The following is a 24020-nucleotide window of genomic DNA, read 5'->3' as shown; positions in this document are numbered from 1 at the left end:
GGTGATAATCACATTGCCTTTAAAAATTAATGAATATTATTTTCTGTAATAATAATAACAGCTCCGGGCATTACCATCAGAGGCAACAGTGCCTCTGACGGTAACTGCTCTCCATTTTGGTACTGTAAATGAAGCCTCCTCGTTCTGTTGGGACTTTGCTACAATAATCACCAGCCAAATGCTCCATAAGAAATAAAAAGCCAGCTGGAAAGGCATTTATGATGTTGGGGGAAATGACAAAATCCTTCAACTGTCGGCCATGAAATGAAACAATTTATCAGTCAATAGACTATGAGCTTTCAAAGGAGGTATTTGATAGGAAAAAAACCCAAACTTGTACTGCCAAAATTGCATTCCTGCCTTTCAATCCACTTCCCTGGAAGAAGGCCAAGTCCACTGAAGGAAGGAGAAATAACACTTCTGGGTTCCCTGGAAGTTGTGAATTGAGGTGCCTGTTTTTAACTGCTATTGAGCTTTGTCCGGGGGGCTGATGGTAAGGCATTTAGCAATACCAAAACAGATGCAGGTTTGCACATAAGAATGATTGGGAGGGACTTCCCTGGTGGTGCAGTGGTTACAAGTCTGCCTGCCAATGCAGGGGACAAGGGTTCAAGCCCTGGGCCGGGAAGATCCCATATGCTGCAGAGCAACTGAGCCTGTGCTCTAGAGCCTGCAAACCACAACTACTGATCCCAAGTGCCACAACTACTGAAGCCCACATGCCGAGAGCCTGGGCTCCGCAACAAGAGAAGCCACCACAATGAGAAGCCTGCACATCTCAATGAAGAGTAGCCCCCACTCGCCACAACTAGAGAAAGCCCGTGCACAACAATGAAGACCCAATGCAGCCAAAAATAAATAAATCAATTTTTTAAAAAAAGAATGATTAGGAGCTGTTTCTTCTTCAACATCCATGTATCTCATCAGAGAAATAGGTTCTTCTATTTCTAAGAGCAGATAGTGACTCCTTGGCAGATAAGCTGGCACATCTACAAACAGACAAATGGATTGTAAGTAGGGGAATTTGTTTTACAATCCTTTCTATTTACTTTATTGTCATAGAAATGTTTTGATTAATTCTCTTTGCAAACTTCATTTTTGAAAAAAAAAAAAAAGGCTTCCTCAATAGACAATCTGAATAGGTCTGTATATATTAAAGAAATTGAATCAATATTAATAACCTTCCAAAACAGAAAGCACCCAGCCCAGATGGGTTCACTGGTGAATTCTACCAAACACATAAGGAGGAAATGACACCAATTCTCTACAGTTTCTTCCAGAAGATAGAAGCAGAAGGAATACTTCCTTAACTCATTCTATGAGACCAGTATCACGCTACTACCAAAGCCAGACAAAAACATTACATCATTTTATGCAAAGGAACATTTCTGTATAGTATCATGATGTCAGTTAAGTTATGGCACTATTTGAGACCATTCATTCAGAGGTTAAAGAAAAAAGAATTGGGTATTTTAAGTATAGACATTATGAACTTTTTAAAAGTCAAAAATTATTATAGTTTTTTAAACTAGAAATGAAAAGGCCACTGAAGCATCCTACAGGTTTTAATTTCAAATAAGGTAAATATCAATTCCTATAATACACATAAACAAAAAGCTTATTTTTTTCTTTAAGAATTTTTATTGATACAATTGACATATAATAAATTGCATATATTTAAAGTGTAGAATTTGATTTTTTTTCTTATTAGTAATGTATATATGGCAATCCCAATCTCCCAATTCATCCCACCCCCCAAAAAAAAGCTTATTTTTTAACAGTAAAGGATTTTTGAGACAAAAAAGTGAGAAAATCACTGTATATCATCCCCAGCTGTGATAGGGACGTTTCCTGCTATGACCTCATAAGGAGCCATTGTTATGGAATTCCAGGCACCTGGGTCCCTGGCTGGGCCTCCGTTTTTGGTCTGTCTAGCCCAGGAAGCTAGTTTTTGGTCATGTGAAGGATTTTCACCAAAGTTCAAGGTTTTACTCTTTGGCTTTTTCTCTGTTTTGCTTACTCTCCCCCCCACCCCCACCTGACACTCCCCCATTCTTTCTTTTTTCCTTTTTCTCATTTTTTCTTTATTTTTGCATTTTAATTTTTCTAACTTAAAATGTTTTTGTTTTTCACCCTTCCCTGTTTTCTTATTTTTTTCTTAATTATTTTCTTTTTCTTTTTACTTTTTCTCACTTTTTTCTTTACTGTGGGAGTGGGTACTGAGCAGAGTACACAATATTCCCTTCCATGTGTCCATGGAATATGAAAACCTGCTCAAGAAATTCCTCATTTTCAACCCCATCAAGGGAGGCCCTTTAGAGAAAATCATAAAGGACTCATGGATGCATATGGGCCATGCCTTATACAGCGCTGCTACCTAACTACGAGGATCCTGGGCAGACTGAGTTGATGGTGTCCACGGGCTACACATGGGAAGGCATCCATGATTTGTAGACGGGCCAGAAGTATGATGAACTGAAGTGGTGGTCACCTATGTGCTCCTGGCTTACAAGTGATCTGAGCTGGAGGGCTGTATCATTACCCTGAAGCCTGCCCTGTTGGCTAATCTGACCAACAACTGTCCTTCTTACCCATCCTGCAAAGTACAGCTAATCCAAAGCAGCAGAGTTTCAGTGAGCCTGCCATTCCCACCTTTAATTCCTACTCTGAGAACAGTCAGAGCAGTAGCACAGAAAAATCAGTGGTCTGAGGGGGATCAGGAGTTAAGACAGAAGTCCAGCAGCACAGCCAAAGTGCCTGCCAATCCCCTACCTGGATGGAGACCACCACTCCAGCACAGCCCCTGGCATGGCCCTGTGGTCTCCCCCTGCACAAACACACCACCAGCAGCAATGGTAGAGCCCCCAGATGGAACCAACCGCCCCAGGGGGTATCCTCCAAAGAAAACTCCCTCCACACTGGGCAGCTTAGACAGGTGCCTGACCACCAGAGTTTGCCTGACAGTGGGACCCCAGCCTCTCTCCCTGGCAGCAGCCAGGGGCCAATGGGAACGTGAAGGTCCTTCACCTTCATTCACACCTGTTTTAGGTCAGCTACAAAGAACCGGCCTGAAGCTGAAAGCAGAGTGAAGAGGAAACCTCAGGTAGTCCAGGCAGTGATATAAACAAGAAAGCACACTGTGGGGGTCAAGTGTGCTCCCTGCACTTTACATGGAGCCTGAAGCTCATGAGATCCATGGAGCCCAATGAGATGGTGCGCGAGATCAGGTGCTGGAAGAAAACAGCTGCGGGAGTAGCTGAGCTGCTGTGGGTGCATGGCCCATCCTCTAGAGGACTTTGTGCAGTGGAGGATGGAGGTACGCAACCTGCCCGGCCTTCACTCACGGGGTTCAGATAAGAGGATATCTGGCACCTCCATGGCCTTTGAAAGCATAGTCTCCAAGGCAACTGGCCACTCAAAAGACTGCCATGGGGCCACTAGGGAGACAAGAGGAGAGGACCCTGGCCAGAGCCGCAGGCGGGCCCCTCTCTCACACTTGGGTGAACTTCTGAGGCTAGACAGTTACTCCCCAGCATTTCTCCTCTTCCTCTTCCTGCTCTTCTTCATCTTGTCTTCAGTGTTTGTGGAGGAGGGGAAATGGCTTGGTAGAAATAAACACAATAAAAAAATATGCGTTAATTTATTGTATTTAAACACAATTGTGAAAAAACTACCCTGCTTTATTGCTAAAGCTGTCGCAAGACACTCATCTATCACTTGGCAAGAGGAAGGCCCTTGCCAAAATTCTCTCGTGACCCAACTGAAAAAAAAATGAAAACCACTTTTCTTGGGAGAAATCAAAGCATGATGAAACCATCCTAAGAATGAGACAAAGGTCAATGAATTGTAAAGGGGACAACATTTGGAGCTGTGGCATTGGCTTTTCTTGCTGGGAAAACAAGGCCTGAGGATCACATCTATACAATACATATTGCTGTTGAGGCAACCACTTCAGTATTTATAAGCTTAAAACAATGACAATGTATTCTCTCTGTTGACTCCTGGCCTTCTGGGGAATGTTCACTAGTCTCTTCTGTTTGCTCCAGACTCACCTTCATGGACCGCTTTGTTCCCCTTCAGCTTTCTCCTCTCTACCCTGGGTCATATATCCCTCCTCCCTAAAATTACCCTTCTTTTTCCCCTTTGAGTTCAAAGAGCACTCCTTTTTATTTTTTGAAGATTTCCCCCAGTGTTTATTGAAGTCTAACTGAAGCACACTAAACTGCACATATTAAAAGAGTACAATTCTATCAGCTTTGACATACACAGGCCTATGAAACAATGACACCTCAAACATTTCTATCACTTCCCCAAAGTTTCCTTGTGTTCTTCTTTAATCCATCCCTCCATCATATGCCCAAGGAACTGCTGATCTGCTTTCTCTCTATATAGATTAGTTTGTATTTTTCCATGGAATCATACAGTATGTTCTTTTTTTTAAACAGGGCTTCTTTCATTCAGTGTGGTTTGAAAATCTTCAATATTGTGGGTATTAATAGTTTGTCTTTATTGCTGAGTGATATTCCATTGTATGGATATACCACAATTTGTTTATCCATTCTCTACTAGTGGATTTGGGTTGTTTCTGGGTTATGGGTGTATAACAAAGTTCCTATTAAAATTCATGTACATGACTTTGGGTTTTATGCTTTTATGTCTCTTTGGTAAATGCCTACAAATGGAATTGTTGGGTTGTATGCTAGATGTATGTTGAGCTTTTTGAGAAACTGCCAAACTGATTTCCAGAATGGTTGTATCTCCTCACTCTCCCACCAGCAATGTACGAGAGTGTCAATTGCTCCACATCCTCACCAGCGTTTAGTACGGGCAGTCATTTTAAATGTAGCCAGCCTGTTGTGGTTTTTGTTTGTTTTAATGCACAGCAGTTTAGCTTTTGGCTTCATTTCTAAAAGGGGGAACATATGCTTATGTTTATAGGAAACAAAACCAGATTATGCTTGTTGTGCCAGTGAAGTTAATAGTTCCCCTGGTACCCTCCAAAGTGTTCTGGATTAAATAATAAAATATGTTCCAGCCCAACTAGCAATGCCCCCCAGGCTGTCCATTCACAGCCATAAAGGCCCATTAAGGCATTCTGATCAACAAAGATTTCTTCCTCCTCTAAAGATATTTTTATGTTAAAAAATTTTTTTTCCCTCATCACAGCAGGATTACAGGAGGAAAGGAGTGGCCTAATGTAGCCTAGTGCTAGGGTGGGGAGCAAGTAGAGGAGACAGAGGGGGTCAGACCAGGTCCTGGTGACATCATTTGAGCTGGGTGCAGTCATGTGTGACATAGGTAAGATCTAATCCTTAACTTTTCTACACAGGAACATGGAAATCCCTCTTTTATGTCTAGGCTTGTTTGACTTGGATTTCTGTCACTTGCAATTAAGAGTTCCGACCAGTATACACAGTCCAAAAGGCAATAGCATTTCGCCAAGCCTTGGTTGGCTCTCATGTCACATCTGAAGTACCTCTGCCTTCCCTGAGATTGGTTTTTGCTGACCTAGCCTGGGATTTGAAGCACAAGCATCCATCGGTCACATTGGTTGGGGATGAAACTTCAGAGGTCACCAAATACCCAGGATCAAAGTATTCAACGACATCACCCCACGGTTTGTTTAATCGAGTACTCTATCTCCGTGTATCCACTGTAATGCAGCAGGCTCTTTAATCTTTAACTAAGTTATCATTTACTGATATGATCCAAAAACTCCCGAATTTGGGGAAGCAGCCTCCATTTCCAACTAGCACGTTCTTCCTCCTTAGATTTAATACTTTTGGAAAATATACATATTTACTGAGAGCGCTAAACGTGCAAACGAGCAACGCTATAAAGGACCTATGTGAACACATCTCTAATCGGTGGTGCGCGCCCTCTCCTAGCAGCACAGAGTTGCTAGGGTTGTTTGAGGACATCTCTCTGTAAGCAGGGCAAAGATAATATTCCAGAGGAAGAAAAGAGGAGGCCGCATGTGGGGAGCAGAAGTTAAAAAGATCCCATTCAGTCCTATCTCGAACGTTCTCAGACAGAACTGAGGCTAGGCCACTTACCCGCAGGGGCGCCTCCCCCACAGGGAGTGTCCTCGCCCTGTCCCCACGCCCCAAAGACGGACTCAACTTGGGCTGGCGGCCCGGCAGCGTTTGCCGCGCCCCTAGGTGCAGCCCATCGAAAAGCAGCCGTGCAGGTCTCGCCTCGGGCGAGACTAAAAGGCTTCCATCCCGCACAACCAGCCCTTGGTCCCGGGTAGCAGCCCGGGCTCGGGAGCAGCGGACCCGAGGTCAGCCTCCAGCAGACCCGCCGCTGCTCCTCCAGCGTCCGCCCCGCCTCTTCACTCTCTAGGTCCCTCCTGCGCGCTCCCGGGGCCCGCGCCCTCGCTCCAGGGCCCTGCCTCCGCACGCCCCTTTCCATCGCCACCCCCACGCGCTCGGGCCAGCCCCCTCCCAGCACCGCCCCGCCTCCCACACGCCTCCCGCCCCGCGCACACCAGGACCCCGCCCCCCGCACACCGGGGCCCCGCCCCCGCGCTCGCGGGTTGGGCCCTCTCGGGTCCAGGCCTCGCGCTCGGGCCCCGCGCCCACGCGCCCTCCGAGTCCGGGGGAGGAGTTGGCGCTCGGGAGTAGGCGTGGCCGCGGTGCCGGTGGAGGCGCGGGCGTCGCGGCCGGGGTTTCGGCTTGGACGCGGCCGGCGAGCTGGGGCAGTGTCCCCGGTGCTGGGGTCTGGACGCGGTTGTGGCGGATCCCACGTCCGAGTCGGGGGCAGGACTTTTCGTCTGGATCGGCGCAGCTGCGGCAACGCCGCGCGTCCTGGTGCAGCCGCAAGACTTGGTGCAGCTGCGGCGGCCGGGTTTCACCGCCACTGCCGCCTCCGCGAAGCCCTGCGGCTCCTGCGGGTTCTGGGAGAGCGACTCTGAGAGTTTCTCCAGCAGAAGGAGCTGGGACGCGCGGCCCGAGGCGGCGTGGGAGGGACCCCGCGGCCCGCCCCGGACCCGCACCCGCGCGGGCACTGGCGCTGAAGGCAGGGGGCCGGCGCTGCCCTGGCCTGGGCTCAGGCTTCGGAGCCGCAGGTGTAAGGAGAACAGCCCCGGAGCAGCGGCTGAGAGGTGGGGCGCCGGAACGGCGGCGGGTCTGGTGGGGTCGATAACCCCCTTCTCCGTGCCCGCACTGGTGAGGACGGAATTCCAAAGTTACTCGTGCCGCTGAGTGTTAGGCGCGGGGGGCGTGGGGATGAGCCCTCTTTTCTGCCCGAGAGTCGAGATGGGGGCGACCGAAGGTGGGGATTTGGCCCCAGTTCTGGGAGAGTTGAGAGAGGCAGGGACAAGAGGTGTAGGCTGATGGGGATAGGTCTCTTTCCGAGAGAAGCGGCTTATAGCGTTTTTGGACCCCAGTGTGATACAAATTGGACCTCACCAGGGGAAAATCCTCATGGACCAGTCCCCTTGTATGTATGTTTTCAGAGGTTCACGGACAGGCCTCAGCCCTGGACGCCTGGCTAATAACTCCAGCTCTAGGTAGGGAGTGTTAATGCAAACTGGTTAACTAATTCAGTCGATTTGTGTGTTTATTAATTTGTTTTCCAGGTGGCCAAGTGAAAGGTGGTTTTGGACACTCTGGGCATGGCTGTTTAGTGTGAGTTCGTGGTAACCGTTTCATGTCCTGAATCCTGCACCTTCCCTTCTTCTGTGCCTGTGAGGTCTACTGAGCTTCCTCGCTAGCCAGAGAGTCTTCTGCGGTGGTGAGGCCTTCCTGGCCCCCTGATCCTGGCCGGCCATGGGGAGCACCCTAGGCTGCCACCGCTCCATCCCCCGGGACCCCTCGGACCTGTCCCATAGCCGCAAGTTCAGCGCGGCCTGCAACTTCAGCAACATCCTGGTGAATCAGGAGCGGCTCAACATCAACACTGCCACGGAGGAGGAGCTGATGACCCTGCCTGGGGTGACACGTGCGGTGGCGCGCAGCATCGTGGAGTACCGCGAGTACATTGGTGGCTTCAAGAAGGTGGAGGACCTGGCACTGGTCAGTGGCGTGGGTGCCACCAAGCTGGAGCAGGTCAAGTTCGAGATATGCGTGAGCAGCAAGGGCAGCTCCGCGCAGCACTCTCCCAGCTCCCTGCGGCGGGACCTGCTGGCAGAGCAGCAGCCTCACCACCTGGCAGCCACCGGGTCTCTTACCCCGCGTGTCAACCTCAACACAGCCACCCCGGCTCAGCTCATGAGCGTGCGAGGCCTCACGGAGAAGATGGCCGTCAGCATCGTGGACTACCGCCGTGAGCATGGGCCCTTCCGCAGCGTCGAGGACCTGGTGAGGATGGGCGGGATCAACGCCGCCTTCCTGGACAGGATACGGCACCAGGTGTTTGCCGAGAGGTCCAGGCCCCCGTCCACCCACACCAACGGGGGCCTGACCTTCACCGCCAAGCCCCACCCCAGCCCCACCTCGCTGAGCTTGCAGAGTGAGGACCTGGACCTGCCGCCAGGGGGACCTACGCAGATCATCTCCACTCGGCCTTCCGTGGAGGCCTTTGGAGGCACGAGGGATGGGCGGCCCGTGCTGAGGCTGGCCACCTGGAACTTGCAGGGCTGCTCAGTGGAGAAGGCCAACAACCCTGGGGTGCGAGAGGTGGTGTGCATGACGCTCCTGGAAAACAGGTGAGGACGAGAACCACCAAGGGTGTTGGGTGTGAAGGCAGCTCTTGCATGGCCTCGTCTGAGCATGCAAATGAGTGGATTTTTGGGGGGTAGGGAGAGGGCAAGATTTTTTTAATCAGCGTTCTTGAGCCAATATTGTGAGTATTCTGAGTGGCGGAGTTCTTCTTCTGCTCCAGAATTTTCTGAATACAGCTGTCAGGGCTCAGGGTCTGTATCTTGAACATGGTATATCTGAGATCAGTTCCTAACTTTGGGGTAAGTGGAGTTTGTACTGGTGTTACTGCTTTGGAGAATATTGTTCGGCTTACAAGACTTCATGGAGTTTGCACCAGATCAGGCATTCAGAGCCTGGGAACTACTGCAGTTTTGCATATGTGAAAGAGCTAGCTGAATTTTTTTTTTCCTTGGGAGGCAAAGTCACATTTGTCACCAAATATGCCTATTTGTGTGCAGAAAATCATTTTAAAGACCAGGTATTTGCAAACACTTGTGCTGTGTATATTTACCAAAATGCCGTGAATGAATCACTCTTCATTCTTTTTCCTTATTTAGACTGAAGTTGGTTTTTAGGCCCACAATTACAGCCCCAAATGTGTGTAACCTCTCCTGTCCCAGAATCAGAAAAGGCCAAGGTGACGTGTGGTGAATATTGGCCAGATTTCCCCATTTGAACCATAGAAGAAGGAGAGTTGTAGGATGGGCTCTTACACTGAGTGTTTACATTGTTCACAGCACTGCTCTCTGTAGAAACTTCTGTGAACCCTCCCTAAAACAAAATAATACCATTGCAGCAGTAACTCCCACTGTTAGCGACATAGTGTATTATGTAACACAATCAGCTTCGGAAAGGAAAGAAATATTTCTAATGGTACCTTCCAGGGCAAAAGCCCTCTCTGATCCTGCTCTGAAGGGAATTGGCCCTGCCACCCCCCGGAGATGCAGTACGTGTGGGGCCACTTGCTGCTTTCTTTTGCACCGGGTTGTTGATGAGGCAGGCGAGGTGGCACTTAGTGACATGAAGTGAGTTCTCGGTGGGAAATCACAGTGCTTTGTGGCAGAGCATCAGGATATGAGTGAGGAGAAAAGCAGGTCACAGCATTTCCCTGGCACCGTCCCACTGGCATGCTCCGTCACTGAGGATTGAGGGACCTTGCACCAGCTCAGGGAACGGGACCTGGGCAACCCCTGGGTGCTCTTCCTGTACCGCCAAGTCCTCTGTTTTGCATCATAACTCACTCCTTTTGCAAAATCACCTAGCACACAGGTGAGAACGGGACTCAGCCTGGGGGATGCTTGTCAGGTATGGCTTGATAACTGTTCTCTTCATCCATGGCCGCTTGGGTGTATGTATGGGCAAGGAGGAGGGGGGCTGGCTCTTTAATTCCTATCATGAGTGTTCTTAGGGCTTAGTTTGGGGGGTGAAGGAGGGTGAATCAGGATCTCAGGTTGCCCCAGTAAGAGTGATAGGCTGGTTAGTCCTTGCCAACTTACTGTGACAGATTTTTCAATTTCTCAGGACCAGCATCAGCAACGGACTCAGAAATTCTGGGTTTCTGTGTTTTCACGCACCGTCTGGGTGGTTTAATATGCACAAAAGTTTGAGCCCTCTTGTGCTGTGTGGGCAGTCAGCTAACCCTGTGGGTTGCCTCGTAAAGCACCTTCCCCTGCCCTGGCCTTTCTGACAAGGTCAGTGAGTCCAGGCAGAGCTTTCTAGGTACTATTTTCTTTGATTGTTCTGAGCATCCTTGTGGTTATCCAACCATATGATGTTCTTTCGGGCCAGAGTTTGAGGGACTTAATCAGATTCTAGAACAGATGAATGTAAAGGGTAGAAAATGGGAGAGTGAGTAGGAAACAGCTGACCTCAGGGTGCGCTCCGATCTGCAGCGCAGACCTGGGGCAGCCAGGGGCACTCTGAGGAAGAGTGCAAGCTTGTCCAGAGAGGGATTTGTCCTGGTGTCTCTTCTTTGGATTTCTTCGAGGGGTGTTGATTTGTTGAAGGCATTTGACTGCGGTCCTCAAGTGAGAGTGCAGGAAGCGCTTACCCAAATCCTGAATGGTATCGAAGGGAGCATCTGGGAGTCACTTTAAATGTGACCTATGTCCCCATCACATTTCTTGCACTTGGCCACATCTGTTGTCCTGTGGGTTGGTGGTTCCTTTTGCCTATTCGCAGTGTGTTCAGTGTTATGGGTACTCCAAGCACCTTGTTCGTGTCTGGCAAACCTGAAGTAATTGACTTAGGGCCTGACCCCCTGCAGAACTGGAGTGGGTCCATTTGCCTAAGTGACTGTCCTAGGGCACCAAAAGATGCCTGGCTATGACAGAGTGGGTCACATGTCCTCAAAATAGCAGTGCACATTCTCCAAGAGCTGTGTTCATCCTGATTCACAAAAATCCCTCGCATTCCAATTGATCCTTTTATTAGTAAGAGGAAATACGTTTAACCTGAGCAAGAGTGGATGAGTGGATGCAGGTAATTTTTTGGGTGGCTCTTAATCTTTATGTGTATCTTTATATATGTCTCTTAATCTTTATGTGTGTGTGTATGTGTGTGTGTGTGTGTGTGTGTGTATGTATATATATAAATAAAAGCAGGAGTTACCTGACTTCCGGATGCGCCTTCATATTTTCCAGCAGCTTTCACATTCATTTGATTTTCTCAGTAACTCTGGGAAGTACATAATGTATGCTTTTATTAATGAGTCTTCATCTCTGGGTGAGGAAACTAAAACCAAAGAAGTTAAATGACTTGCTTCCATCCAACAGCTCATTAGTGACTCAGCTGGGACTAGGACCCAAAACCTTCTGACTTTAGACCCATGCTCTTCACAAGCGTGCTTTTTTGTAAGCATCTCACCTTTATCCTGCCTCTTGTTCGGGCATCCCACTCTCTGCCTAACCAAGGGCAGTTGCCAAATTGTGTACTAGTTCCCATTTTCTTACATTAAATCCATTGTAAAGGAAAAAAAGAAACCCCCCAAAATGAAAACCCTTGGCTCCACCTCTGAATGTGTTAAATTGGTGAAATTCTTTAACCTCTCCAAGTCTCAGTTTTTTCATATGTTAAATGTAGCTAATGGGAAAAAAACCCAACAACACAGAAACACAAACCCTTGGGCACTTCTTTTGCAAAGGGAATAGCTGGCTCTTGTTTTCCTTTCCATGGTTTGCTTTAGTAGGTGTGTTTTCTTAGACTAAAGCATGCCTGGGTGGGACTCTAACGGGATAAAGTCTTTTCTGGCCCTGAGATGCTGCTGCATTGGTGGACCGGTGAATATGAGCTACAGGAAATCGTGTTTTGCACATGAAGCCTGAGATAGGACAGCAGAAAGCTTGATAATCACACATTCACCAGGAACCTTCAGGGACGTGATGCTGTAACACAGAACTGATGGGTTTCATCAGATTCTTTTGCCAAATCTCAGTCTTAGGTAATGTTTTTCCTTGTTTTCAGTATTTATAGAGCAAGACTAAAAGAGGAATGCTTCTGCTAAATACCCTTGCAAAATTTGGTGGCAGCCCACACATGGAATGAAGATTGTTTATTTTTTTCTCTTCCAGTTTTATTTTGATATAATTGTCATATAGCACTGTATAAGTTTAAAGTGTACAGCATAATGATTTGACTTACAGGCGTCATACAATGATGACCACAATAAGTTTAGTGAAAATCCATCATCTCATATAAATACAAAATCAAAGAAATAGAAAAAAACATTTTTTTCCCTTGTGATGAGAACTCTTAGGATTTACTCTAACAACTTTCATATATAACATACAGCAGTGTTAATTATATTAATCATTTTATACATTACATCCCTAGTACTTATTCATCTTCTAAGTGGAAGTTTGTACCTCTGACCACCTTCATCCAATTTCTCCTGCCTCTACACCCCGCCTCTGGTAACCGCAAATCGAATCTCTTTTTCTAGGAGCTTGTTTGTTTGTTTCTGAAGTGTAATTGACTTACAACACTAGGTTAGTTCCCGATATGCAACATTAGCGATTTGATATTTCTGTACATTTCAAAATGATCACCATGATTCTAGTTATGATCTGTCACCACACAGAGATCCTACATAATTATTGACTCTATTCCCCACACTACATTTCATACCCATGACTCATTTATTTTGTAATTTGAAGTTTGTACCTATTAATCTCCCTCACTGATTTCTCTCCTCCCCTCCTGCCTTCTAGCAACCATCTGTTTGTTTTCTGTATCTGTGACTGTTCCTGTTGAGTTATGTTTGTTCATGTGTTTTGTTTTCTAGATTCCACATATAAGTGATAGCATACAATATTTGTCTTTCTCCGTCTGACTTATTTCACTTAGCATAATATCCTCCAAGTCCATCCATGTTGTTGCAAATGGCAAAATTTCATTCTTTTTTTATGGCTGAGTAATAGTCCATTCTGTGTGTGTCTATATATGTATAGACACACCCAGCATCTTCATCCATTCATCTATCAATGGGAACTTAGGCTGCTCACATATCTTGGTTATTGTAAATAATACTGCAGTGAACATAGGGGTGCATATATCTTTTCGAATTAGTGTTTTCATTTTCTTCGGATCTATACCCAAGGGTGGAATTTCTGGATCGTGTAGTAGTTCTGTTTTTAATTTTTTTGAGGAACCTCCATACTGTTCCATAATGGCTGCACCAATTTACATTCCCACTGACACTGCACAAGGGGTCCTTTTTCTCCACGTCCTTGTCAACATTTGTTATTTGTGGTCTTTTTGATGATAGCCATTCTGACAGGTGTTAGGTGATATCTCATTGTGGTTTTGATTTGCATCTCCCTGATGATTAGTGATGTTGAGAGGGTTGTTTAATTTTTATTTTTTGTTTTTTGCTGAGGAGTTGTTCTATTTTGAAAAGTCCGTTTGGTTTCGGAAAGCATAAGCCCTGTGGGAACTGACAGATAATCTCCAAAAGAAATAAGGAGGTTTAGCATCCCACTTGCACATTTTCCCCATGGCCTCAGTCAGAAGGGAATGTGAGTCTCAAAGTCTTGAGCCTTTTATTGGTCCGAATCTGTTTTCTTGCCTCGGGTTTGTTTGCAGTACCAAAGCACAAGGTGAATTAGTGCCTGGCAGCACACACTCATTGTGAAAAGAAACATTTTAGTTTATCAGACTTGATTAGTAGGCTCAATATAGACACAACCCATCTTATCGTTTGATTCATTCATTGAAAAACACATGTTGAATGGCTGCTGTGTACGTGCATACTCTAAATTTGGGAGTCCGACTGGCCCTGTTTTTAAACAAAGTTAAGCAAATGTGAATCAGCTTCTACGGCTCAGCCACAAAACGGTGAAAAATCCACACATTTTATCAAAAGTCACTGAGTAGGACTGATACCTGGTTGAATTTTTCCTTTAAGAGTAATGGGCTCGGGGCTTCCTAGGTGGTGCAGTGGTTAAGAATCCACCTGCCAATGCAGGGGACACGGGTTCGATCCCTGTTCCAGGAAGATCCCACGTGCCACGGAGCAACTAAGCCTGTGCGCCACAACTATTGAGCCTGCACTTTAGAGCCCGTGAGCCACAACTATTGAGCCCATATGCTGCAGCTACTGAAGCTCACGCGCCTGGAGCCCGTGCTCCGCAACAAGAGAAGCCACAGCAGTGAGGAGCCCACGCACCACAACAAAGAGTAGCCCCTACTCACCGCAACTAAAGAAAACCCACACACAGCAAAAAAGACCCAGCACAGCCAATAAAATAAATTTATAAAAAAAAAAAAGAGGAATGGGCTCATCCTGGGGGACTGAAAGGTGGGTGGATGCAGTCAGACATAACATCTGGGGGCAAACTGTCCAGGAATCCCCTTAAAGTAGAAATTGTGAACTCTATTTTGACAGCTGTGGAAACGGAGGCTCAGAGAAATTAAATAGCCTCTGTGCAGCCTTCAGAAATGGAGATGTCAGAATCAGGTTTTGAAGCCAGGTGTTTGTTTGATTTTGGAGCAGGGAGTGGAGATGTCTCTTCCCAAGTTCCATGTCCCTTGACTGACCCCCGGCCCACCTGCTCTTTTGTCCCTGTCTTGGGTCTGAGGCCGGCCAGGCATCAGGGCTTTACCTAGACTCTTGGGACTGTGTCAAGCTGCTGGAGGCTTCTGCTCCCTTCCTGTTTTTGTCCCTCTGAAGGACAGGGCTTTTGGCCAGAGGTAGAGCACTTCACAGGGCGCCAGGGCCCCTCCACCCGGACCCTCAAATGTGGGTCTGAGACCTTGGCTCCACTTCAAGGTGGAATTCCGGTTTTCTGAGCCAAGGAGCTCTGGGTGGTTTCCAGGGAGAAAGGTGGTCAGTAATAAGACTGCTGAGGATTAATAAGAGAAGAGAGGGTGAATGAAGGGAAGGCCTGGGCTGGGCAGATGCAGGGTTTATTTCACCAAAGGGAAAGCTGTTACTTTTGTCTTTCCAGGAAGCTGGGTCCATTTGGGATCTGATTTGGGGAGGTGGGGGGGGGGGTGGTGTTGAAAGTGTTGATTCTTCCAGGAGATAGTCATTCCTTTATTATTCATTCATCCATTCAACAGAAATTTTTTGAGCTCTAAGTACCAGGCTCTGTGTCAGCCTCTGGTAATAAAGTGCAGGACAAGACAAAGTCGGTGCTTTTATGGAGCTTCCATTTTAGGCAAGAAGATGGACAAGTTGGTACACAGATAAATAATTATAGCTGGTGACAAAGGCTGAGCATGATGGAGGCTTGCTGAGTAGACGAGGGGGTCAAGGAAACCTCAGCTGAAAGCTGAGGAGTCAGGTGAGAAGCCAGGAATGGAAAAACTTGGGGGAAAGAGTGCTTCTCTAGAGGAACCAGCAAGTGCAAAGGCCCTGAGAGTGCTCATTTCAGACAGAGAGCCGGAGTTCTGGGAATGGCAGGTGGCTGAGGTTGCAGGGGGAGGCAGGGCCAGGTGGGTGAGGCCTCCAAGGCTTTTAGTTTAACAGCAGGAGGAGGCCACAGAGGATTAGAAGCAGAGGTTGATGAATTAGGTGATTCTGGTGGTTCTGGCTGCTTGGAGTGGGTCCTGGGAGTTGAGTAGAGAGGCTGTTACAGAATAAAGGCTGAAAAGGATGGTGACAGGGGAGCAGGAGAAGTGGGTGGGGATAAGAGAATCTTTTAGAGGCAAAAACTGGAAAGACTTGCCTGTTTTGGATATTGTGGGAATTAACTGATTGGATTCCTAGAAGACAGGCTCAGAGGCATTTAAGAAATCCTGGAGCTGATTCACATGCCTCTGGATTGTGTCGGCGTGATGCAGCTTGCTGACCTCACCCCTCCATCTGCCACTGCCTCACTCTGTGGGATCTTGGTCCATGGTGGATAGAGAAAGAGGTCTTGTGGTCCTCCGTGCAGACCAGGCATTGGGCTGCACCCCGCAGGCCAAGAAAGAGCCTGGAGACAGCGACAGAGACATCAATGGTTTGCTGGACAGGGGATCTTACACAAAGGGTCCTGGAGCAACACCCCACCTTGTGTGGCAGACAACGGGCAGAACATGGCAGCCGTCTTTGGTACTCGGGGGAGAAGGAGACTACCCTTTATAGGAGGGAATTGACTTCCCGTGGTCTCATCAGTTACCAGGGACTAATTAAGCCCTATAATTAAGAGGATTGGGTCAGTGAAAGAGACTGGTTGAGCAGGGGATGTACAGAGAAGAGAACAGCCATCTTCAATGGCCTAACCATACACCAGGCATCTGACAAGGCCACTTCTGCTATTTAGTATCAATTACATATAGAACAAGGACACGTTTGGGGAGTTTTAGGTAACTATTTCAATCAAAAGACATTTACATGAGTTAAATTCGACACTGATTGAGCACTTACCTGCTGAGGTCAGAGGCATAGGGAGATCCCACCTGTCATCAGGGAGCTCACAGTCTAACAAGGAAACACATTTGCAGGTACTTACCAGGGTGATACGTGTTTTGAAGGAAGAGGACCCCTGAGCTTAATTAAGCACAGGGGTATGGTACCTGTCTGCCTGGCTCTGGAGGCGGGTGGAGACCTCAGCATAGGGGAAGGATGGGGGGACAGGACTAAGGTGGTTGGAAAGGAGTTAGTCTGGAGGGGAGGTTAGGGTCTGAGCGGCAGGAGCGTGGTGGCCATCGGGGTGAAAGTCAGCAGCCTCCCACTGCAGCCACCTGGTGAGGAGTAGGAAGTCAGGGTCAATTCCCGACACCCAGGGGTCCAGGCTGGCCCACTGCCCAGGCTCGTGACCTGGAATGTTCAGACTGGGAGCATGGCAGGCTCCCACACATGGTGCCTCACAGGAGAGAACAGCATTGAGGTGTGTTATTTTTATTCCAAAATTACCCTACCTTACAAAGATTTTATCCCAGAGTTCCTTAATTTTATTTTTATTTATTTATTTACTTTGGCACACGGGCTTAGTTGTTCCGTGGCATGTGGGATCTTCCTGGAGCTGGGATCGAACCCATGACCTCTGCATTGGCAGGCGGATTCTTAACCACTGCGCCACCTAGGAAGCCCCCCAGAGTTCCTTAATAAGAATCTCTGCCAATAAAATTCACTTCACTAAAATTTGATGTGTTCATCATGGACACCCTGGTCTGTGTGTCGTCATGTACAGCTGAGTGGAAATTCCACACCAGTGACTTTTATCAAAACATCCAGGATATGCCACAAAAATGCCCTGCTCTGCTTGCAGACTTGTAGTCCTCAACAAATATTTAGGAACCTCAGAAACTTTCTGATCCTATTCCAGATGACTGTACACAGGCCTGATCTGGACAGCAGTTCTTATTGTAATGTTTTGATTGACAGCTGCCAAACAGCTGGACTCCAGTGGATAGGGGCCCTGGGGAGATGTGCTCAGAGTAAGCGGTTCCTTATAAGGAAGACTTGAATCCTTCTATTAAACTGTTGGATAAAGAAACCCTGAGTTTTCTTTACTGAGTACATCTCCCTATCTCTGTTGCTAGCTTGTTTGTTTCCACCAAGCTCTTGTTTCCTGTGAATTCTATTTTGATTCAGCCATTACCTGATTGCGCTGTTAAGCTGGGCCTTCAATTGTTTTATCTAGAGACTGCTGTAAAGTCCTGAAATGCAGTGCCGAAGCCAAGAGAATGTTGTTCACATGGCCACGTTGAAGGCTGTGTGTGCTTTGGGTGTGGTTTTATCGTGTTCCAGGGATCTGACTCTCGTTTGCTCACCTAAAAGCTGAAGGGTGAGATCAGTACTTCATCTTTCTCAGCTTATGCTAAAAGCATGGTGTCTTAAAGTGGGAGGTCCCACGTGGATTGTTGTTTTTAAAAATACTGATCCAATTCTCAACTAAAAAAAAAATTCTCCAGAATGTATTTTCATTAAGCAAATTCAGTCAGACTTAAATATTTTTGCAGTCCCTGTAACAGGGAAAAAGTAAAAAGTTTTGTGTCTTCTAAGTACCAGTGATTAGGCCTTGGACTCACCTGCCAATAGATTCGGGGCTTAGTCCTTTACTTGGTGGGCAGTCTCTGCAGTTGCAGGTCATTGTGTCATTTTACTGGTTAGCTCTTTACAAAGTGGTCCCCAGTTGTTTTTAATCTGAGAACTCGTTTTAAACAGTAAAGTACTGCATGTCCCTCCCCTGACGTAATGGTGATTGTATTTTCAGTGTCCATGACCGTGGAAGTAGTAGTTGTAATAAGAACAAAAATAATGATAGTTAACACTGAAAACTACTGTGGCTGATGTCCAGGGCTAAGTAGCTTTACATATGTATTTCATTATCAGCCATCTTACAGATACAGGAAAGATGGCTCAGGGAAGCTGAGTAATTTTCCCCAGGGTCACACAGCTTTCAGGAGATGGAGTTTGAATTATAACCCAAGAAATTAGACTCAAGACTTGATGATAAAAAAGCTACTCTCGGTTAACTAAAGCTTTTCCACAAATATGTATTCTGTTCATTACCCCAGCCTTTTTATTAGACTAGGTGCTCCCTTAACTAACTTGTTTTAAGTTCCCTAATCATGATCTTTCATAAGTATGCTGATAACAGTATCAGTGTGTATGTGTTTGTGTGTGTGTCTCCAGTATTTCTTTATTGAAGTGGAGCAAGGATATTTGCAAAGCAATCTGAGTGTGGGATACTCTAGTTTTACGACTTTTCAGTCTTTTACAATCATCTTGCCCACACCTATTTTGACAGCAGTTTCTTTAAACAATTTGCTTTCATAGAAGTTTTGCAAACATTCATCTTCCTTTTCTTAGAAACAGCTTCTCTTTTTGCTCACTCTTCTAGTTCAACAGTTGATGTCACGTTTAGGAGACCATAGTGATATGCACAACGGACATAAACAAGTCTGGGGACAGACACAGCTGACCCCGGGTGAGCACGTGATGCCCCACCAGAAAGGGGAAGTGCACTGCTCATCCACCCGGAGGACTCAGTGTGCCATGGGCACCCATATCTCAGTCTGTTTTATGTTGGAAATGGGGACAGTCTGGTGGATCCCTTGAGTAGAGGTTGGTAAGGAGAACCTCTGTTGTGTTTTTAAGAACACTAGTACCTGCACCCAAATTACGTGATTTCCGTAGTCTAGAGACAGTATTTGCTGTGGATGTATATTGCAGACCCCTGGCAGTAACTGCAGGTTGTTACTGATGCGCTAGTAGGAAAAAATAAGGTTGACTCAAAAATATAAGCAGTTATAAGGTCAAGAGTTTATTGACCCAGTTTCTTCCCCCAAAACTCTTACAACTTTTAGAAATGAAAAAGGTGAAGGGGTAATGAGCTTTTTAAAAAAATTTTGGCTTAAGACCTATACTAGTCAACATTTTCTTCAGTGCCATATATGGCCTGCTTTTGAAACTCTCGAATAACTGTGATCTGGGAGGGATTTAATAAGCAGGTGGGCTGGAGTCGATGGTGTATAAAACATCTTTCCAAGTTTGTAACTTTGCACTGTCCTTTTTAACTTCTGAGTTTAATGTTCAAGTTCGATTCTTGTTCTTGTTAAATTTAAATTCATGCTTGTACCTGTGAAACTGTGTAAGAGACCGTGGTGTTGCAGTACTCATGCTGGGCTCTGTTAAATGCGAGGCGGGACAGTTTGGAGTGGATTTGTAATCCTGAATTGTGTTAGTTCTGATGCCTCCAACATTTACAATGAAAGTGCAAGTAGTTGTTAGATAGTGTTAGAGTTTCAACTTAAATATTGTTAGAGTTTCAACTTGGAAATAAAAGCTGCTTCTGTCCTTTAAACTTTTTGGTAACTTGAAGAACATCTGAGGCTCTAAGATGGTTGTTCAAAATGTTGCTATTTGCAACCATTTATCTAATCTATGAAAATCAGGAATTTCTTGTCATTGATCTACCAAAGCAAGATATAGAAATAAACTGGGTGATGAGTGAGAGAGAAGACTGCAAGATCACCCGTAACCCCCTAATTTCAAATACAGTATCTGTATTCATAAAAACAATTGTGGTATTTTTATTGACTGATTATATTGGTAAAGGCTATATATTAAAATGTATGCAGTTCTTCTGAATCACAAAAGTCCCTTCCAACCCTGAGGGTTTTTCTACAGAGAGGGAAAATGGTCACTCTTTCTACCAAATGCCCTTCAGTTCAGAGAAGGAAAAGTATTTGTTTTTACAGGTGAGTTTGTATTAGTTTGCTAGGGCTGTCATGGCAAAGGAGCACAGACTGGGTGGCTTAAACAAAAGATACTTATTTTCTCACAATTCTGGAGCCCGGAAGTCCAAGATCAAGGTGTCAGCAGGATTGGTTGCTTCTGAAGCCTCTCTCCTTGGCTTGTAGATAGCCATCATCTCCCTGTGTCTTCACATGGTCTTCCTTCGGTACCTGTCTGTCCAAATTTCCTCTTCTCATAAGGACATCCATCTTATTGCATTGGGGCTGTTCTAATGGTATCCAAATACAGTCACATACTAGAGTACTGGGAGTTAGGACTTCAACATATGACTTTTGGGGGACATGATTCAGCCCATAACAAGACAGTGTAAGAAAAATCACCCAGGAACTTCCTTTTGGGTATTTGTGAGGAACCTGTTCCTCTTAGTTTTTCCTGGGGCAATGATGATTTCAAGTATTTATTTAACAGTTTAAATGCTGGAGAAAGCTGCGTTAGAGTTCCTGGAGTGACAGTCTGCTGGACAAGAGGAACGGCTTTCTGGCTGGGCCACAGCAAGTATACACCAGCAGTTAGGGACTGGGATTTGTTTCCCTTGAACTTCTTCCAACTTGTCAGTCCATGGTTTTCTCCTGAAATGCCGGCAGTGACCTGAAACCTTCTACCCACCCCCGCCAAGGCAGCAGCTCCACTTTGCCAACTTCTCTGCTTGCCCTTGGCTACAAGTAATGGTGACTCATGAGTTTGTCTGCCCTTTAGAATTTTAGTGACCTTTAGCACTGCCATGAAAGGTGCGATTCAGAGGGACCACTGTGAAGCCTGCTCGTCTTCAACTGTTCCTGCCCTGTTGTTAAGCAGCCCAGCTGTGGGCTCCCCCGTTGGCTTGTTTCCCCTCCCATGACAGTCATTCTGTTGTCCTAGCCTGCGGGATGCCCTCTGTGCTCCCAGACTGCACATGCAGCCTTGTTTCAGCACCATAACACTCAGAAATTTATTGAAAGGAGAAACGCCCCCGACATCTATTGAGTATCTACTTTGCCCCATGTGCTGTTGCTCAGCCTTTTATGTTCATTAACTAACTTAATCTTTGCAGCATCCCAGTGAGGTTGGCAAAGTATTCCCGCCTTACACATAAGGAAACTTTAAGAATTTAATCTACTGGGCGTATGCCCAGAGAAAACCATAATACAAAAAGATACATGCAGCCCAGTGTTCATTGCAGCACTACTTACAGTAGCCAGGTCATGGAAGCAGCCTAAATGTCCATCAACAGACAAATGGATAAAGAAGATGTGGTATATATATACAATGGAATGTTACTCAGCTATAAAAAGGAACGGAATTGGGTCATTTGTAGAGATGTGGATGGACCTAGAGACTGTCATACAGAGTGAAGTAACTCAGAAAGAGAAAAACAAATATTGTATATTAATGCATATATGTGGAATCTAGAAAAATGGTACAGATGAACTGCTTTGCAAGGCAGAAATAGATCTGCCTACATCCCTACACAGATGCAGAGAACAAATGGACACCAAGGGGGAACAGCCGGGGGTGGTGGTTGGTGGTAGGATGAATTGGGAGATTGGGGTTGGCATATATATGCTAATATGTATAAAATAGACAACTAATAAAAATTTATTTAAAAAAAAGAATTTAAGTAAACTTGCCCGCAAGTCACATGGCTGGTGAGTGTAGAGCAGAAGTTCAAAGCTGGGCAGAAGTACTCAGAGCCCAAACACTGTTACATTCAGAGGCAGAGAATCCATAAGCCTGACGATGGGACCAGGAGGTCAAGGAAGGGGACAATTCTTTCCTGGCCTTTTGTACCTAGGAAGTGTGAGAGACAAGTTTAAGAGGGAGGTGCTCCCTGGAACTCTGGAGGGGCTGCCAGCTGGCGCTTGAGGAAGTCATCCAATTCTATCATCCAGTAAGGTCAGGAGTGCTGGGCTTTGGGGGCACAGGATTTTTGAAATTGAAATATAATTTCCATACCATATAATTCACCCCTTTAAAATGTACAGTTCCTTGGTTTTTAGTATATTCACAAAGTTGCGCAACCCTTACCACTGTCCCTGAACGTTTTCATCACCCGTAAGGAAACTCCATACCCTTTGCAGTCACGCCCCTCTTCCCAGCCCCAGGCAACCACTGATCTGCTTTCTGTCTCTGTGGATTGCCTGTCCTGGACGTTTCCTATAAATGAAATTATATAATATATGGCATTTTGTATCTGGCTTCTTTTACTTAGGTTAAATCCATGTTGTAGCATGTATATGTCTTTTTTTATGGCTGAATACTATTCCATTGTAGGGATATACTTCATTTTCTCTATCCAGTCATCAGCTGATGGACATTTGGGTTGTTTTTACTTTAGGCTATTGTGAGTAATGCTGCTGTGAACTTTCGTGTACAAGTTTTTGTGTGACATACGTTTTCATTCCGCTTGGGTGTATACTTAAGAGTGGAGTTGCTGAGGCATATGGTAATTCTGTGTTTACTCTTTGAGGAACTACCAGACTGTCTTCCAGAATGGCTGGACCATTTTACATTTCCACCGGTGATATGTGGGGGTTCCTATTTCTGCACGTCCTCTTCAACACTTGTTACTGCTTCTTTTTTATTATAGCCATATGAATGGGCATGAAGTGGTGTCTCATGAGGAGTTTTGGTTGCATTTCTGTAATGGCTAGTGATATTGAGCATCTTCTCATGTGTTTATTGGCCATTTGTATATCATCTTTGGAGAACTGCCTATTTAGAGCTGGGTGGCCTCTTCCCACACACCTGTTTCCAAGCTGGTAAAATATAAGACATCTTCGTGCTGTCTACCTTTTCACTCCATATTTCCCCTGCTCCTTGCCCCTTAGTCACAGGGTCATTATACAAGAGCCTAGCCTAGAATAATTGTTCTGTAATAGGAAAAAGTGCCTGCCATCTTACAGAAACAAACCCCCCATCTGGGAAGGAAGCTGGAGAATTCCATCTGGTGTGCTTCATTACATATTCTGGCTGGAGCGATCTGGCTGGACTGCACTTGTAACCCTCTCCTTGAGAAGTACTTAGTGTCCTCTGATTTTCACATTTATTATTTTTTTTATTGGAATATAATTGCTTTACACTCTTGTACCAGTTTTTGAGGTACACAAAGGTCAAGCATCTGTATTTATACACATATCCCCGTATTCACTCCCTCCCTCGACTACCCCCCACCCTCCCCGTCCCAGTCCTCTAAGGCATCATCCGTCACCGAGTTGAACTCCCTTTGTTATACAGCAACTTCCCACTGGCTATCTGTTTTACAGTTGGTAGTATATATATGTCTGTGCTACTCTCTCACTTTGTCTCAGCTTCCCCTTCACCCCCCGCCCCCCCAAACCTCGAGTTCTCCAGTCCATTCTCTGCATCTGCGTCCTTATTCTTGTCTTGTCACTGAGTTCATCAGTACCATTTTTATTTATTTATTTATTTTGACTTTTCCGCAACCATTCTTTTTTTTTTAATTTTATTTATTTATTTATTATATTTTTGGGGGGTACACCAAGTTCAATCATCTCTTTTTATACGCATATCCCCGTATTCCCTCCCTCCCTCGACTCCCCCCACCCTCCCCGTCCCAGTCCTCTAAGGCATCATCCATCCTCGAGTTGAACTCCTTTTGTTATACAGCAACTTCCTACTGGCTATCTATTTTACAGTTGGTAGTATATATATGTCTGTGCTACTCTCTCACTTCGTCTCAGCTT

At 45.9% G+C, this 24020-nt stretch overlaps 1 protein-coding gene across 2 annotated transcripts in view; it reads left to right on the top strand.

The window, feature by feature from the left end:
- Window positions 1-6556: 6556 nt before the first annotated feature.
- The window catches only part of EEPD1 (endonuclease/exonuclease/phosphatase family domain containing 1), a 123192-nt gene continuing 105728 nt past the window's right edge, over window positions 6557-24020 (top strand). Inside the window, exons 1-2 of one of the 2 annotated variants that reach the window (XM_057731565.1) lie at window positions 6557-7105; window positions 7583-8650. In XM_057731565.1, coding sequence (XP_057587548.1) covers window positions 7773-8650 — 878 coding nt within the window. In that variant the 5' untranslated portion in view covers window positions 6557-7105; window positions 7583-7772. Of the gene's footprint in view, window positions 7170-7582; window positions 8651-24020 lie in introns of both variants that reach the window. The other variant, XM_057731566.1, reaches the window with a different exon arrangement.

The sequence above is a fragment of the Hippopotamus amphibius genome, chromosome 4 (assembly GCF_030028045.1).
Source record: "Hippopotamus amphibius kiboko isolate mHipAmp2 chromosome 4, mHipAmp2.hap2, whole genome shotgun sequence".
In the NCBI taxonomy this organism is placed as follows: Eukaryota; Metazoa; Chordata; class Mammalia; order Artiodactyla; family Hippopotamidae; genus Hippopotamus; species Hippopotamus amphibius.
The sequence above is the reverse complement of the archived record's forward strand: the minus strand, read 5'-3'. Positions and strand labels throughout refer to the sequence as shown.